General features: G+C 39.4%; 1 protein-coding gene across 3 annotated transcripts in view; it reads right to left on the bottom strand.

The window, feature by feature from the left end:
* Positions 1-18,853, bottom strand: part of raver2 (ribonucleoprotein, PTB-binding 2) — a 90,947-nt gene that overhangs the window by 69,649 nt on the left and 2,445 nt on the right. For all 3 annotated transcript variants that reach the window (XM_017684588.2, XM_037534835.1, XM_017684586.2), the window contains exon 2: positions 5,685-5,751. In XM_017684588.2, the coding sequence (XP_017540077.1) occupies positions 5,685-5,751 (67 nt within the window). The remainder of the gene's footprint in view (positions 1-5,684; positions 5,752-18,853) is intronic.

The following is an 18,853-nucleotide window of genomic DNA, read 5'->3' as shown; positions in this document are numbered from 1 at the left end:
ACACACAAACACCTCATTATATGCTTAGAGAGGACGAATCAATGAGCACCAATGCCAAAACCATTATGTGTCTTCAGTTTCTTAATACAGTTTGCCATCTATTAAACATGGACCATAAAGTTAGCAAAGTTAGCTCCAAATCAGTGCAGGCCCTTTTGATCCCCATGTGTCTTCATTACTGGTCGGCATAGTCCAAACAAAAGTTCCACTGTTAAGCTCTAATTCCCATGCCCACCACTTCCATTGTCATTCCACTAGCAGGCCGGAACGCCACACATACCTTCCACATTCCATCACGGATTCCCCCTAACTGACACAGGCAGATTTTAACTCTCTAACTCCAGTGAATAGGAAAATCCAGGATAAATATTAAGAGAGATACACTCTATCTACAAAATGCAAGCATCAACAATTGTTTTCAGTGCATGATGCAAATCTGCTGGTTGTGCTGAGGTGAGCCCTAAGGGGTGCAGGATGAATATTCCTCATTACCTTTAAAAATGCAGCAATACCCAGCTGCAAATACCTTCACGAATGCTGCTTTAACATACATACACACATATTCTGTAATTCAGATTGCTCACTCCATCTCCATTCCCTTCACATCTGCAACAAACTGCTTATGCATGAACTTTACGTTATGACAAAAAGCATAAAATCACCTAGGCTGGTGATAAGCGAAAATCTTATGCCTAATAGCCTCTTTAGACACTGGCAATTCAATTAAAAAAGCTCCGGTGCAGGCTCAGTGGCGTTGCATACTGTGCTGTGCTCTTCCCCACAGCGATGAGTCAGAGTAGGCTGGACTCTGGGAGAGAGCACACTTTGAATGCATTCTTTAGTGTCTTTTCTAAATGCAGCGCTCACAGTTTACCACAAGCATAAACCTCCAAACGAGAAATTTCTGCAGTGTTAAGGCTCATTACAGATGAATATCAATGTTTTCAACAATTCCACAACTGCACTATAACAGTAGAAATGCCAGAAGCACTTCTTCTGGTGCATTTATCTCCACAAATGAGATTTTTTCCATCTTGCAAAAAAAAAAGGAATTTCTGGGACAGTTCAACAACAGACTCAGACTATTTCCATTACAAAATACTGCACATGTGATTCAGAGCAGATTTAGTTGTTCTGGTGACAGCAATACTCAAGGCTTGTAAGAGAATTTCCACTGTGTAAATGCCTTAAATAATGGGAACAAATGCAATTACCTTGTCTACTAGTCAGCTGCCAGCATTTCTCAAAATGTAAAGATTTTAAATAGAATTCCATTGTGTTAGACTTTAGAGCATCACCGATCAAAAATACCATTTTAAATGGGCCACAGCCAAAATTTTCTTGTTTTTTAGTGTAATTCTGTTTTGTGTGAATGCACAGGGCAGCTAATCAGAACAGAGTTCATTTACACATATCAGTCTTAAAGGCACAGAACCGAAAACAGTGTTTGATTCTAAGGGATAAACAGAGGTTGGAATATGGTCATGGAAGAAGTATTATGACTACTTTTTGTACATAAAACAACATAAATGTTACAAGTGGACTTCAGGAAAAAAAGAAAAATGCAAGAAAAATTTAGGATTTGCACCTTTTAAAAGTTAAGTGATGTGTTGTGTGATGTTCTGCAATGCCTGGGGATCCATCTGAACAGAAACCGTTATCAGGCCAAGATCATACAGACTCCATTCTGACATGCAGAGCTTATTCAGTGCCTGAGACAAAATCCATAACCTCTATAAGTTTCTCCATAATCATCAGAAAAACTGCAACATCAAGCAACTTTGAGTACAGCTCCAAGGGAAAAGAAGGGCTAAAGGTTCAGAAGTTGAGATACTGGATCAGAACACACTTCTGTAAAAGATGATACTGTATTTATCAGTTCCAGCAGGAACACAAAATCATTTTCCTGTTGGTTAAAGACTAATAAACCCTGACAAATGAAGGCCACAAAGAGATGCAGCAATTATGGCACTGCCAAAGCCAGCAACTCAACCCAGCCACAGTGAACATTAAGCAGAGTTAAGGTCAAGCTCAGAATCCCCACATCTACACTGTGCACAGAACACAGCACTAGTCTAATTCTCTGCTAAAGCACAGCCAATGCCCACTGCCTTTCCAGGCAATCCAAACATTTCTAAAGCTGGAGGGCCAGCAGCTGCCAAGCAGAGAGAGCTATCCTCCAGCCTTGTTTGGTATTTAAGACGGTGGAACCAATTCCTATGCACACACGAGTGATTTCCCCCTCCTTCCTAAAGGGCTTTTGGAACGAAACCCTGTAAGCCTAGCACTGAAGTGAAGGGGTTAGGAAATCATGAGGGAGCAATGCTTTAAAAAAAGGAGAAGACATTCAGTTTGTTATCTATAGCTTATCCCACGTATGCAGTCCATAGTACGAATCGGGTTCTGTACTTGGCTGAATTCAATCTACTGCATTTATGCTTTGCTGGAACAGAAAGTTTTCATGTTAACTACTGTTTTGCCTAAACAGCACAAAACTAAATCCGACCTCAGCATTACGGATTTTGCATCAACAACTCAACAACACAAATAAATGTTTCTTAAATAGAATGTACTTTTTCCAGCATGTGACCTCAACAAGTCTTTACAAGCTGAAATAATAGTTTTGCATAACACTAGTTTTCTCCTTCAGACAGTTCAGGCCATCACAACAACGAACAAGTGTGGACTTATCAATAACACCACAAACACAATGATAGACAGCTAGTTCAGAGGTCAATCAGTACTCGGAGTTGGTTTGGAGAATGGAAACAGGAGCTTGCATTGTCACTATTTCTGATTTGAAAGACAACTCCTCATTGACAGGCCTTGAAAAGAGTCCAAACACTTGAAGCCGTGCACTATGACAATGTCACAAGAGGAGGAATTCCCACACCGCGGCCACTCAGCTTAGGGAATATCATGGTACACTTTGCCACTTCTGTTACAAGCAAGCACTGGCAAGGACTCTCTCTGTCTCAGATGTTTATTTCTGTGCACCTCTCTGGCCTACAGGCTGCCATTCTTTCTCACTGTTTGTGCTCTTTCTCAAAAACATCTTTTCTTTCAGGTCCAGACTGATCAATTGACCAGGAATACAGAAGGATGCAGGGATTCCAGGGATGTACCAGCATTATCAGGAACATGCTTAAAAAATCACAGATGTCTCTTAAATATAAACAAATATAAAATATATATTCATAGATATGATGCTATTTTTTATTAAAAAAAGTGATGCTATTACCTGTTTTAAGGGTACATTTTAATGATACCGACATTATTTAAGACTGGGATTTTATGTGTGTTTAGGAAACTGGACAATTGAAAATGAACATGATATGTGACAACTGACAAACATATCCAGGGCTGTATGTAACGTTTTTGAACAGGTGGCACTGATGACATAAAAGTTTCGAGTGTTGTAGCAAAAATGACAATATTGCATCCCTAATACAAAGCACCACTGTCATGAAGTTAAGAGTTATACTTTGGTTTTTAACTCTCTGTGGAAAAATCTTGGGAAAATGGTGGTGCATTTTTGGAAGTGGACTGTGCTTAATATAACCAATAAAAACATACAGTAAAGAAATGTTTATCTACAACTATAATACTAGGTAATATGAAATTGTTTATCTACTCAAATTCAATACATCGTGACAAAACTGTCACACTGGTCAAGTCTTGTCCTCAAACATCAACATTTCCAGTCCATTATCTTTCTTCCAATTCTTGTAGTGCTAGACTGAAATTGTTTTCATCTTTTCCTTTAATAGCTGTTCCAACCTTTTAACCCTACGCAGGTCATAAACCAGTCTCAGGACCCTTTCAAAAAGGAAGAGGGATCAGCAGAGCTGTGCTGGACCTCAGGCAGGCATGCGGCACTCTGATCCTCGACATCGGAGCCTCAGCTGTGGAGAGGGGGGAGAGGCGACAAGCCGGGAGAGGATGGAGAGTGAGATCATAGGGTTTCACCTTCATCCCTGAACATTACTAATTAGAGGGTGCTACGCCACCGAGAGTTTTCAGGCCCAGTGATATTTCAGAGCCACAGAGCTCTGTGTGAGGGCAGGTTACCATGCAAGCTCTGCTAATCACGCTTGGTGTTAGCACTGGCCTCGGGGAGATCTATATCTACTTCAGCTCGGGCTTTCCTATCATAACTGGAACTGTAAGAGAATGGCTATGGCCTATGGCAGCGGGCCAGATTATGTTTTCACAGTTGGCACAAACTCAGCCTCAACCTTCTCCTCATCTGGTGGGCAAAGGCCTTTTTATCATTACAATGATACAATCTGGGGGGATATGTATGTGACAGTGATTCAAATGTGCTTGTTTTCTATAAATAAATATCCAGGCCTTTTTTTTCCATCAAGAAGACCAGCACACATCCAGTTCTTTTTGAGTTAGGGTTTGAACATTGAATGTCTCTTGGCAAAAAGCAAATAAAAAAAAAAACTTTATTGAAAATTACTTTAAATTAAAATTTAAATGGCAGCTCTAGCAATATGAAAAGTGTGTCCATTCAAATTGTGATTATGATAAACAATTAATTGTTCAGCCCTAGTTTAATATCCCATTAATTATTATTTAAGTGTGCATTTTTAATGTGTCTAGTGCTAATGTATATAAACCCATATTGTCAGTGTTTTTTATCTGATAAAATAATGGCCTAACGGTTGCTTTTACTTAGTCATATCTGCTACAGATTAAGGCTAATGTAACTAACTTGGCTAATTTAGCTGCTGTCTAGCTAATGCTACATCTTAAGCCTCAAGGATCAAGAGCACTGTACATATATATGTATTGTACGTATGTTACCCAGTTGTGGCTAATCAAATTAAGTTTGGGTTCCACAATGAAATTTGAAGTATTAGCTGAACATTTGCATAAAAAAGTGAAGAGATAAAAGGTAATAAATTCATTCTTAACCAGCTTCTGTGTACATGTAGCAGGCACCAACATGTCCATGTAGTCCTAGACCACTAGAACATGCCCTATAGATTCAAATTAAGCCCTGAATTATAAATTGCCTGGACAACAATATCACTGATATTAGTGTGGGTTTGCAGCATCACTGCAGAAAAGCACAGAAAAGCTTAATACGGGTTTCTGTTGTTTATTTGAGTTTAAGAAGCACTGACAATCATATCTCTCAGTGAAGCACTGTTTATATAAAACTGTTACAGCATAAAATTGAAATGAAAATTTCAATATAAAGTTATATTGGCCAACATTATCAGTTATCGTCTGCTAAGATCGGTACAATTTTCACATCAGTTGAACGCCTTAATTCAAATGTATGCTTGTAAAATTCCAACGATCCTTTCCCAAATGTTCCCTCAAAATAAGTCTTTAAAACTGGTGAAAATGAACTAATGGGCAGGATAGAAGGGAAGGAGTCTCAAACGTTCTTCAGTAAAGCACATATTACGCAACAGTGAAACCTAAAGCTTCACAGACACTTCCACCGATTAAGGTACAACATGACTGTAAGATGAAGCAATTTCTCATTAAATAATCCTCCAGCACCCAGAGCTCTTAACCTCCGGGAGAGTGTGTGAAATCAGACCGTGTGGGCAGGCAGGTTTTTGTGGAGAGTGTTTTGACGTCTGAGATGGAACGATTTCAGAATGTAGAGATCCATTAGAAACGTAAGAACTGGTGGATGACTGAAGGAGGGCAATTACCTGTTCCTTTGTTCCGGTCCACAAAGCAGTACTTGAGCTCATACTCTCGCAGAATTTCATGGACCTCCTGGGAAAGTAGATGTTGTGGGAGAGAGAGAGAGACAGAGAGAGAGACAGAGAGAGAGAGAGAGACGGAAAGAGATGTGTTAAAGTAAATCTCTTGACACAGTACAAGAGCAGAAATTGAGATTTAAAAATATATCCCTCAAAATAGGTTCATGGAGAGTATTCAAAATACAAAATAAAAACTGGGCTATAATTTCACATACAACATATCATGTAGCATGAAGCATGAAGTGGTAAGCAAATACACACGGCTGAATTCATTTGGTTATCAGGGTGTAGATATATGGGTGACAACTGCTGAGGATTATACACAACATGAGTGTTAATTTTATATATGTCCTGTTATTAGAGAGACCTATGCATGGTCTATAGGCAATGGGCATTATAAAATGCTATTCCTATACTGTATATGTAACCTTTAGGTGATTAAAGCAATGTATTTAATGAGGGGGTTTCCAGCACAGCATTAAAGCAAGCTTGACAAACCTTCTGCCTTAAATACACATAACAGTGGGTTTATCTTTTAGTACTCCTGTAACTGTATGCACTGAAGTTTTACTATTTAAAATGCACACTCACAAAAGCATGAAACTTAAGTAAGACACAGTATGAAAGACGACTCAGCTTTCACAGCAGCTGACGGGTCATGCTCAGTGCAAGAGTGTATATGCGTGTGCGAGTGTGTATCTGAGAGTCTGGATAGGGGGTGATAAGTGGAGTGTCCTACAGAAGTTTGGCAAATATGTAAAGGGCATACTTAACCTCCCATGCTCTTTTAACATGAATGCTGAAATCATGGTGCAATAAAACCTTCAGTCGTAACTAGGAAGCAGTTGACTCAAGATTTTGGTCACTTTGCCCGTGGCTTGTATTGTAGTGCAATTAAAAAGCACCAGTGAGGGACCTGCTCATGGATTCACACTCTTATACCACTGTTTACTAGGGCCCAGGCGACATGAAAACAGCGTGGTTGATATTGACTTTAAGAAGCTTCAACAGATGATTTTAGATTTACAGTTTGAATTTTAATTTTGTTCTCCAGCAGTTTTAGTTAAACAGTGCTTTACAGACAGATGTAACTGTTCAATTCATGTCCTTCTTCATTTTCACACTTCTTCACACTTCTTTGCGTAGCCAAAACCAAATAAGTTGGTAACTATCCTGTGATCTGCTAATATCAGTTAGGCTCTTCTCTTTCCATGGAGAGAGACTAAACTGGGAAATCTGAACACAACGCATCACGGTTAAAAGAACAAAAACATTAGGATTCAAAAACCTTTATGAGAAGAGAAACCGATGAAAAATAAGAACATTAAGAGCTAATTACATGGAAAAAAATAACAAAAAAAAACACTACTCAGAAATGACAATCACATCTGACAACTGACAATCACAGCGGTCAGTCAATTTTCAGTCCCATATAAAATGCTGCTATTACTGGCTCATTTTTAGCTCCTTAAAATCAGTATCAGTGACAACATTCTCGTATCAGTTGGGCCCTGCTTCACAGTGACAGTACTCATAGTTACTCTTCATCATGATAACAATAGAATCATAAAGAAGTGACATTAAAATAGAATACCTGTCATCACACAGTGTAAGCATGTAAATCAGGCATCCTGCCGTAACCAAACTCTACCAAACACAGAGTCCACTGTGAGCTACTGATCTTTATCACTCACACACACGCAAGCCCTCACATACACACACACAAATCTCTTCCTCCTGCCTTTAAAGTACACACACCAGGCACTGCTGTCACATATAACGTGTTGTCTGTGTGAGAGATAAAACAGAGGACTCTTGAAGGAATCTGTAGACTGTAGTAGACCAGGAGCAACTATCCTGAACATCATGGACGTGTGCTCCTGAGTTTTAGTGGATTATCTATTGCGCACCGCAGGTTGTCATTCTGAACGAAACTAATTTGATTTCATCATAATTTGTTTTGATACAGGTGCAGGAAACATGAGATTCAGAGAACACAGAACTCGCAGTACATATAACTATCCACTGCTTGAAAACAAACAACACAGCAAAGTGTGAACAGAAGAGGAAAAACATTGGTAGGTGTCTGTTTAGTGTGACACCATAAAAAGGAAAATGTAGTGTTAGTAAAGGTGGCAAGTCACAGTGCTGCAAGTAAAAAGAAATTCTCAGGTCAAGACAGGCAAGTCGGAGTCAAATCTCTAGTCGAGACAAGCGATTCCAAAAAAGCCCCAAGTTAGTACAGTCCAAAATCTCAAACTTCAAGTCCTAAACAAGTCTGAATGCATTTTCACCCGAGTCAATGGTAGGATGAGTAATATATTAAACTGAAATAAAACACTATACTAAAGATAATATAGAAAACTGACATTAATGCTAAATTTGTATTTATTGCCCTATTATTTTTCCTGCTATAAACTTAAAAAAAAGAATTTTGCTGGTTGCAAGAATGTCATATGGTGTTACCCATCCGGCCAAGCAGTTAACCAAAAGTCAGTTATGTGATTTTATTTTTTTATTACTTATTTTATTTTTACCCAATTTTCTCCCCAATTCAGTCGTCTCCAATCTCACCCGCTAGTTAGTATTCCCCCAATCAGACAATCCTATCACCCTCCTAGCACTGATGCCAACACAGGCCCGCTCCAATACCGGTGAAGCCAGACACTGCATCTTTTCGAATTGTCGCTCTTACAATGTCACTGGACAGCCGAACGCGCTCGGAGGAAAGCGCCAACCGCCAGATCTGTTACGTCAGCTAACAGACGCCTGCGTTGACTAGCATCGTGTTGAGTGATGGGGGAGAAGGAGGGGCCATCCTACCCACCCAGAGTGAGCGAGGCCAATTGTGCTCTCTTGCACTCCCAGCCACGGATGGCTGTAGCATCACCAGGGACTGAACTCACAATCTCCTGATGATAGCACCAACAAGTCTTAAAAGCTCATAAGGACTTGTTTAAGTTATGTATAAAAACATGGAGAGCATTAAAACCAATGTGGAAAATGTGAATGTACAGCACTGTTAGCTTGGCATTGAAATTTCCATAACATTGGAACATTGAAAATTCCATATAAGCACTAGTGAATAATTATATGACAACAAAAAATGAAAAAGCTAATGAACTTACTGACATATTCAATGCTTTATGCTGGTATAAGTTGGGCTAAGTTCTAGAGATGTTTTTTTCCTCTGTGGGGGTTTGTGGGGGTCTTTCTCGAGTCAGCTGGCCATGAATGAGTCATTAGTATTAAACTCAATGTCCAATTTGTCCAATGCGTCTTTTTTGATTTTGACAACTCTAGACATTAACCATAAAAAGCCAAAGACTCTAGTAAAGTCATGTGACTTGAGTCCAATCTTCTGGATGTCAGTGTTGTAGGATAAAATTACTAAACAATGAACTAGTTCAGGGGTTCTTAACCTGAGGATCGTGACCCCCTTGGGGGCCCCAATGTGGTTCCAGAGGTGAAATGTTTTTAACCCTAAAAATGGGGTGCACTCTGAAAAAGGTTCAGAACCCATGAACAAGATCAACTGAATAACTTTGAATAAACAGAATGAAGACGCTGGTTTTCCACCCATGCAGCCAGAAGGAGTATGCACCCTGTATGGATTGCTAACTTAGCTTTCTCTCTCTTACACATCTAAGAACACACTTCTACACAGACTAAATGTGCAATGTATAAAGAAGACATCAGCTGCACAGAGAGGAATACTTAAAAACAGAGCTAGAGACGCTGACTTTTCCAAGGCAGCAGTGAAACTGGCTTTGGGGAAAAGTACAGCTTCTATTACAAATCCTCTTAGCTTAAAGAAAGTTTGGAGGTGGGAGGAAATTTAGCCATTTTCCCCCTGACCCCAAATGTAGCAGACCAACCAGATATGCTTACGTGCTTTCAGGCACTAGATGGCATACTGTCATCTAAGGACACAAGTATGGACAAAATTCATATGACTGCGACTACTGTTTCAGCAATGTGCCATATGTTTGTTTAGTTTTATAGATAACAGTATGTTATACAGTGTCAGAAACCACAAGAGAAAGTATAACTGAGATTACTTAACAGGGGTGATACAGTAGCTTCCACAATGCTGTCTGGAGGGGGTATTATCTTTCATTACTTTACCTACATGAGATTTATAGCTCCAGTGCAAACCTAAAGAAGAAAATTCCAGACACCAAACATGTCTTGGCTCATTCAATACATTTGGAGTAAGGGTAAAAATATACAAATTTGACATTCATCAAACTATTCCTTGAAAAAACACAGCACAACTTGATCTAGCCTTTGTGGGCAATGAAATCCTTGGTCCTTTGTCACAAATCCGCTGAGAACAGTTCTCTAAAGCGTGGAGAGTCATGCAGTGCATTAGAACACATCTGCACGCTCTCTTTCCAACAATCAAACACGGCCCATAAACATGTGAAACTCAATACTCAACTCTTAACCCTCAATCCAGCCGGTTAAATGCATAAATTCATTTTTGCCCCATCACATCCTGTCTGATGCTCAGTTAAATGGAGCCTAGTCTTTCGTAATTCACTTTTCTAAGCCCTCCCGGAGAGCATGGAGCTGTCTCTTTCAGTCTCTAATCAGAGCCACAGAGACTACCCAACACAATAAAGCTTGCTTCAGCTGCAGCATCCTCTATAAACCAACCTGCTTCACACGCGCACACACACACACACACACAGACACACACATACACACACACATATACTGTAATGGCCCTTAAGTGGGCAGCAGAGTCTGTCTGAGAGCATGTGGACGTGGATTAAGATGTCGGGAGCCAGGTTTTGCTCAGCATTGTGTCTGTGTCCTTACAGTACTCATAAGCCGCCATTAAAGTATAATCATGCTGCAATGATTGCAACATAACATCTGGGAGACCAAAGAGGAGGTGACAGAGCTTTAATTCCACAGGCCCTGTACAGTGGCCCGAGTACACACACACACACACACACACACACACAAACATGCATCTTTGTGCGCAAAGCTTTAATCAAATGTTTCAGGCAGACTGTTTGCACTTACAGTGCTTTTGTAAAGGCCAAAGTTAAAGTAGAGACACATTTTAAAAGCACCCAAAGCACACACATAAACAACTTCTGTAGGACTAAATATGAACAAAATACAACTGCAATTCTCTGCCACACAAAGTGAATGCCATACATCTTATAATATATTACAAACACATAATGTGACACAGTAAACGTTAGTCTGCAGTACTTCATTTACCTTTGTTGGCCTGCATGAATAAGAGTGACCCCATGCTTGCTCTGTGCTGCTACTACAGGCTTAAAGAATGTCTTACTAACCTGACACAGCTTGTCATGTTTGGACTAGTTGGTTATGCATTTTTTTTCTCATAAATTAACATCAGACAAGAACAAGACTTCCAGATAAGACAAATTATTACTTTATTTTTTTTATTTTAAAACATTCTAGATGACATAGATGACATGCTACAGTTAAGCTACTACTTAAGCAGTTAAACTACTACTACTACCAACAAATTATCGCTGAACACACTTTCGTAAGTACACAAAGTATAAGTATCCATGCAGTGGACCAATCGCTGTCAGCGGGGGGTCTCAGAACAAACGGCACGGTGAGCAGGACCAACCACAGCCAGAGAGGATGTCACAGAATGAACATCACAGAACATCACAGTGATTAAAGCTAGATTCATGGTACAAGGCCCATCGCTCAATTCTAATCTGTTGCTCAGCTTTAATCTTTCTAACTTAATGGTTCACATTCGCAAAGAAAAGAGACTCAAATCTGTGGTACATGTGAATGAATCTGTGCCCTGAACTGACCTGCACACACACATCGATCAACAACGCAGCGTGAATGAACCACGACCAAACTAACCAGCGAAACAAGCCTTCCTCGCAAAGATATTTCGCTCAGAACAGCTCCCAGCTGTACATCATCAGAGCGAGACCGAGGCAAAAACTGTCAGATGCTTTTGCAGAGTTTACTGACACTTCAGGTTAGGCACGGCTGCCTCGGTAATCTTCATGCATAGTGACAAAAAGTTATTTCAACTGAATTCTGACTGAAGCTTTCTCATTGAGGTCATGTGGATACATACCTGACCTACGACTACAAATCAAAGTGGCTCAAATTTGATTTGAAAAGTCCAGACATGTGTGTCCACACAGCTCTGACAACATCAGATCTGAGTCCATCAGATCTGATCCAACCTTTGCTCTTCCAATGAGCTCACAAACTATAAACTATTCTTTGCTGTATTTATGTTTGCATTTATTCTTATTATACATGGTGTTTTTACAAGCAATCACACTTGTTTCCAAGTTAAAAGGCTTAAAATAATGTGCTACAAACAATAGGTCTAAGACTTTTGCACGGTACTGTATATCACTAAAACGTAAAGCAATATCAAGGTGTGTCAATATCACAATATACTGGTATATACAACATATTGCCCAGCATTAGTGAATACCTTGATTCTTCAAAATAACCACAGAAACAGTGATTGATCAAGGTACTCACAGAACACAGCAAAGAAAACACTGTGATTGGCTAGAGGTTCATTTGCATATCAGTATTGGGAAGACTAAGACTGTGTGCTGTGCAGAGAGAAATTGTTTGCACAAACCAATTCCAAGACCATTAAAGCCTCCAATTATCATCACACTGCTAAACGGTCTTGCACTATGCTGGGATAGTCTAGTATCTGGTGTGGCTCTAACGAAAGCCCTGACTAATAACTCCACAGCAGTGGCTCATTGCTGCTTGCAGGCTTTTTCACACTGTGAATGTGATATTGCTGAGAACCCACATATTCTTTATTCAGCATGGCATCATTTAATTTGAAAGGGGACACATTATTACAGGAACACTAATGGCAAATGTTGCTGCGGAGTCATTTGAGGCTCATTTTCATCTTGGTTTCTTTGTAACTTTTAGGAACATACCGATTCACAAAATGCATAATTCAGTCTGATACCTGTGATACAGTGGTCTCAATTCAGTAGGGGAGAGTCGGGCACAACCTAACATGGGGGAATGTAACATTTGTTAATGCAGTTAAACAGATAAGTCGACTGTGCTTTTGTTCATCTTCTTACACTTCCATAGAAATTTCATCGACAAATTTTGAATGCAGTTGTACACACAATTACTATAAAGATAGCTTTAGTGTTTTGCCCCATAAAATTCACACCTACGTTACTTTAATCACTCTTTTGGCGCCTGTAACATACTATTTTGAAGTTAATAACCAACGCAAAGCAAAAACTAATCAGGCTAAATACAACCTCCAAGTTTTAATATGTTCTTCAAAAATGTAAACTTGACTTAATAAAAACATAACATTTTCTCAACACGGCAAAAATCACAAGACATAAATAGACCTGTTACTGTCAACATTATAAAAGTACAATACAACACAGTTTTACCTGATGCACTCAGACTGGTCTCTTAGCAGCATGTAAACACTAAAAAAGCTTTATTTTTTCATGTCCAGATCTGATGTGCTAGCCACAAGCTAATACGTTAGCCCTGAGCTAACACACTAGCCGCAATAAAACGATGTGTTACATTATATTCTTACAACCCACCTAATGTTAGATGTCGCATCTAATGCACCTCTATTAAAATCAGAAATGATGAAGCACTAAGTGATGAAGATGCCCTTATGCTGACGGCTTCTACAGCTACACTGAGCCTGATATTTCCCTGAGGCAACGTTAGAACATCCCCTACGCTACTGCTTTTCAATGCCAGCCCCAAGAACCACGTGCACAGCACATTTTTGTGATCGTCCTGCTCTGACACATCTGACTCAGCTCATGAAGGGCTCGTTAATTAGCTGGTGAATTGAATCAGGTGAAATCCGAGTCCCACAGGGTCCTCAAGACTGCGAGCCAGTTTGCATCGCACACATAAAGCAGTTATGTAGCACTTTGGGGCCACACGACTGAAGTGTTTTGTGCTTTTCAAGTAAAATGTGTGCTTCAACACACATGAAGTGTGCTTGTACGGTACATTAGGGTCTGACTAATATGTACATTTTCTCACATATAATTTTATATCTTCAGACATAAACCGCAGATTATTAACTGTCAAACATGAAAACAGTTTCAAAAAAGCAGAAGTTGTAGAATCGCTAAGTATTAAATAAATAAAGTATCATTTATTTGCTTAATCTTTCATTTCTCAAAGTAGTTCAGTGTTCATTCTACTGTATGTTTTGATCACTGTCATGCTGTAATATCCAACTTTTTTCCCCCAGTTTCTTTACTGCCTGTGGGAAATTAGCTTTCAAGATTTGTTGATATTTAGCAGAACCTTGTCTTCCCTCTATCCTCACTATATTTCTTGTGCCACTGGCTGCCACACAAACCCAAAGCATAACAGAGTCACCCTCTTTGTAATGAGATGAACACTGCCTTCTAATGACCAGATCCATGTAAATGACATTAGTCCAACAACACTGCACAGTGGCCCTGTACATTACTATTCCCATGTCAGCCAAATCTTCCTGGAGGTCCTTGTCAGTGATGTGGTGGTTTTGCTCTGCATCCCTGACCAGTCAAAGATTTTCAAAGATTCTCATTCGTCTTCCAGATCTTGTCTTAACTTCAACAATTTTCCTGAACTTCTACTTCTTACTGACATTTTTAACAGTGGGTTATGAGCAGCAGGTGTTTAGATCCCTTTTACAGTTTTCTCTAGCTTGTTAAGAGTGAATTATCTTCAGTTTCAGATCCTCAGTCAGCTGCTTAAATAAGCCGCTGGCTTTTGAATGTTAATATGACACACTGAGAGGTTTGAAGGGTCACATAAATTATTATTCTCTGGAATTGTCTATAATTGACTTGGATTAAGGTCTAATCAATCAAATAGCACTAGTGGGTCAAGTGAAAGGGTACCCAAACTTTTGCACAAGGCGACATTTTATTCATTTTTTCAATATATTTGCAAACGAATGGTAGTCACGTATTAAAATTTGTAAAAGGTGTCATATTTAAGATGCTATGCTGTCTGTTAGAATCAACAAAACATGACATTTGACCAGGACTGTCAGGTGAATGCTCACAATGCTGAACTCTCAAACAAGCCTTTCACAGTTGTGAAATCGTAGCGCAAGAGTCACTGTCTTATAAATAACTGTAATTATCAATATTTTTTGTTGACTGTTCTGAACTATCAATGTATAAGCCTGAAGTAGTGAAATTGGCTAATAACTATCCTCCTAGCAGTCGATACTTAAAAGGTCCCCTAAAGACAGAAACAGCTCAAGCTGAAATAAACATTTCCCCCCACTGCCACTCTAAACTCTTTGCAGTTAGAAGTTAGAACCTGTTTTTCTGACATGAATCAATAAATGTGATTTCTGCTTTCTTTCATTTACATGTATTCATGTTTCAAGACGACAGATAAAAATGCACCCAAATCTGGTTTGTGAAGTAAATATATAACTGAACACCACGCGATCAGCTCAAATAACTGCAATCAGATGATTATATAATAAGTGCGACAGGCCAAGGCCCAAACAAGGAGCTAATTTAATGGCCATCGTCTGTTCTACTCTACTCTGTTCTATCATCTGTGTTCTAATCTCAGTCCAAAAGCACCTTACAAACAAACTGCGCTCACACTCACAAGAACTGTTCTGATATTTCAATGTGATATAATGCAATATTTCCTTTCACATGTATCAGCGGAGGTGTTCTTGAAAATATTTCTGCCCATACTGATAAAAATTAGCACTAGGAAATACGTCATCAATACCAGTACACCAATACTGGTGTCATACTATGTTTTTTTTGCGATATTGATAGATAAATAAGTATTATATCCATGAAACCGTCTAATCCACAAAATAGCGACGTCTCTATTTTCTAGCACTTTTAGTTATTCGTCATTCTTTTTCTGTGGCCTGACAGTTAATTAGAAATAATGGTCTTTTCTGGATGCTTTAGATTTTACCTAAAACTAAATAAATATGAAGTTTCCTTCTTAAAATGATTAATGTTCATTAATCTGGAATCTGGAAAATATCTTAACACTGAAATTTATCAATATCACAATTTTAGATTTTATCAGTATCACTATATCACAACAGCACTATATGAGACCACTTTATCACCCAAAGGATATACATGTCTATGTCTAGGGACACAGCCAGAGACCTCTCAAATAAAGAGCTCACAGGGTTGTGTGGTTGCGCAAGTCAACAGCCAAGTCCCAGACAAACATGGCAGCATTTCAGAGCCAGGACAGCGAGGAAGAGCTGTTCTTTCAGGAGAAGCTGAGGGATCCATGCTGTTCTGTGGCTTCTTATTGCCTATAACTCATAAACTTCACAACACCTGACCATTTCAGTCAGCAGGGGCTCAGTGAAATAACACAGATAAACCATCGACCCATTCTGTGGAGATATCTGTGAGGTGACAGAGAAGAGCAATGAGACAGAAAGTCTGAGAGCATGTGTGTGTGTGTGTGTGTGTGTGTGTGTGTTCGTGTCCAGTTTCTAATGTTTGACATCTGCTACTGACATAATTCGGGGTTGAATGAACTGAACAGAGGGAGGAGGCTATTTGTCATTCGTCACATGACCAAGAGCCAATCAGTTAATTGTATTCCCTATGAGCGACTTTGTTACCCCAACCTGTGCCCAGCATTGCCTGTTCCACTGGAGAGCTGAATAATTTAAAAGGGGGAGATCCATGACGTGCAGTGTGTGTGTGTGTGTGTGTGTGTGTGTGTGTGTGTGTGTGTGTGTATACATGTTTTTGCACAATTCTGGGACAAACATCCTGATGTTGAGAGAAACTTAGAGAAAAACGGTACTAACATACAGTACTGTGCAAAAGTCAAATACCTGTCCCTTAATTTCCAGTCAAAACAGCCATTGAGTGCAAGTCATTCCTTTTTAAAAAACAGCAAAGATATATTTTCACAGAAGTCTCAAGAACTAAACATGATATGATTGTTTCAGTATTTATTGTGTCCACTTTTTGCCTTTATTACAGCTTCCATTCGTTTCAGACAACATGCTTTCAATTTTTCCCAAAAAAATCCAGCTTTTTTCACACTTCCAAAGTTCAGTCTTAGAAGTTTCTCTCAATCCAATTAATCTCAAACATATTCAGTGATGTTCAGATCTGAACTCTGGGGTTGTCTAAAGAAAAAAAGCATGTTATTTGTTCATTTGCAAATTGTCTTCTTTTTGTCTGTTTCCTTTGTTGGTAACTGCTTCTTGACAGCTACATATCCTTCCAGCCCCACAGGTTAGGTCTTCTAACAGTGCAAGGATGGACAGAAACACCTGTGGATTTAATGTGCTGCTTAATGTTCTCCTCTCTCTCAAAGATGAAAGCTTTTTCGTCTGATGGTGATTGTTTTGGTAGTCTATTAGGGCCTTTTCTTTACATCTTCTAATATTTTCTTTAACTCCTGTTTTTCACTTACTTTCCTTTGACTTTGCCCTTCCTTATGAAAGTGGATTGTCTTATATCAGAATTTCGTCAGAAATATGCCCTAAAAAATTAATAACTTGGACATGACGGCTGTTTTGACTGGGAATTAAATAAATGGAGGGTGGTCTCACATTTTGGCGCGTTACTGTATAATGTCAGGTCCAACATATGTTACAAGCCATATGTAAAAAAAAAACTGGGGTTAAGGACAAGGTTACATTCAGGGTTAGGCTTAGAAAATTCTTACTGCATATAGATACACACATACATACATATGCATATATATCATTGCTGTCAGAAGAAAACCTTGTCTCTCCATTTTTGGCATTTTTCAGTTTTTGACATAATTTGAAAGTATCTGTTACTCTTTACATAGTTAGTAAATTTTGTGATGAGAGGCCTAAAAGAAATTACCCAAAATGACATGGGAAAAATTCTGGTTCCATTGACTTACATTGAACGTGAAGTAGGTTTTATCCCTCTCCTGTAAAGTTACTATTTTGGAGATACAAGGTTTTCTTCCGACAGCAGCGATATGCAATATGTAAGACCCCACGTCCTGACAAAGTACACAAACAAGCGAGTGCATTTGTCTGTGTCTCTGTGTGTGTGTCTGAAAGTGAGCGCACCCGAAGGAAAGAGAGATAGCAAGATGAGCAAGAGGTGCTTTGCCCGACATGTGTCCACACTGATAAGTCACCGCTGTGTGACCTAATCACTTCAGTGGTGTGCATGTGACACCTACACTGAAAAAACAGTGCACTGCACTTGATTACTTGATTCAAACACACATACTGATTTTAAATAAAAATATAATATAATATATAAAAATATATAATTTGTACTTCATTTTAATGTACCTTTTGCAATAACTGTGCTGCTGTACTATATTTCATTAATGTGGAAAGAATGTACACATCTGAATGAAGTGAAAGCACTATTTTTCAGTGTAACAGCAGCTCACTACTCCAGGGCCGTATTATCTGATAGTTGCTGTTAAAGCAGCTGAGTGTTTACAACAAAGGGCTGCTGTATACAGTCACCTACTGGAAGACTCTGCCTGGTATTATTCTCCAAGATACAATCAATCATGGCATGAACTGTCTCCGGCAATTCGCCTGGATGTCACTGAACCTATTTCACTGGCACCAATGCAAAACATATGGATACCTCCACCTCAACAGCATGCACTACCTGAAATGAAAAGTGGCCTCCTTCACACGCTGAGCTCAGACGCACACACAGCCAGCTCCAACATCTGTTTCCCTCACAGCCTTACCTGACTATAAGAAACTGAAAACTAACCATGAGCCGCCCTCGAACGTCTGAGCTGTCTCCGGCTCTGAAAATATTACTCTTTGCTCAAGGTCCCCAGCATCCATCATGTTTACAGGCACTAATAATGTGCAAAGCTTCAGCTGGAAATGCCACAGTCAGAGCCTCACACCACCTTCACCTACAATATACGACCACCTTCAGCCACCGCACATCCTCTACCACTCAGAAGTCTGCCTTAAAAACATTACCAGCGAGATTAGCTCGCCTGACAGACAGTTACTCACACAGCCGTTGCTCAAGGTTCAGTCAGCCTCTCTCTCTCTCTGTGTCTCTCTCTCTCTCCCCCCCTCTCTGTCTCTCTCTCTCCCCCTCTCT

Source organism: Pygocentrus nattereri, chromosome 26, assembly GCF_015220715.1.
Source record: "Pygocentrus nattereri isolate fPygNat1 chromosome 26, fPygNat1.pri, whole genome shotgun sequence".
Taxonomy (NCBI): domain Eukaryota; kingdom Metazoa; phylum Chordata; class Actinopteri; order Characiformes; family Serrasalmidae; genus Pygocentrus; species Pygocentrus nattereri.
Note: the sequence above shows the minus strand (reverse complement) of the source record. Positions and strands in the feature narration are given on the sequence as shown.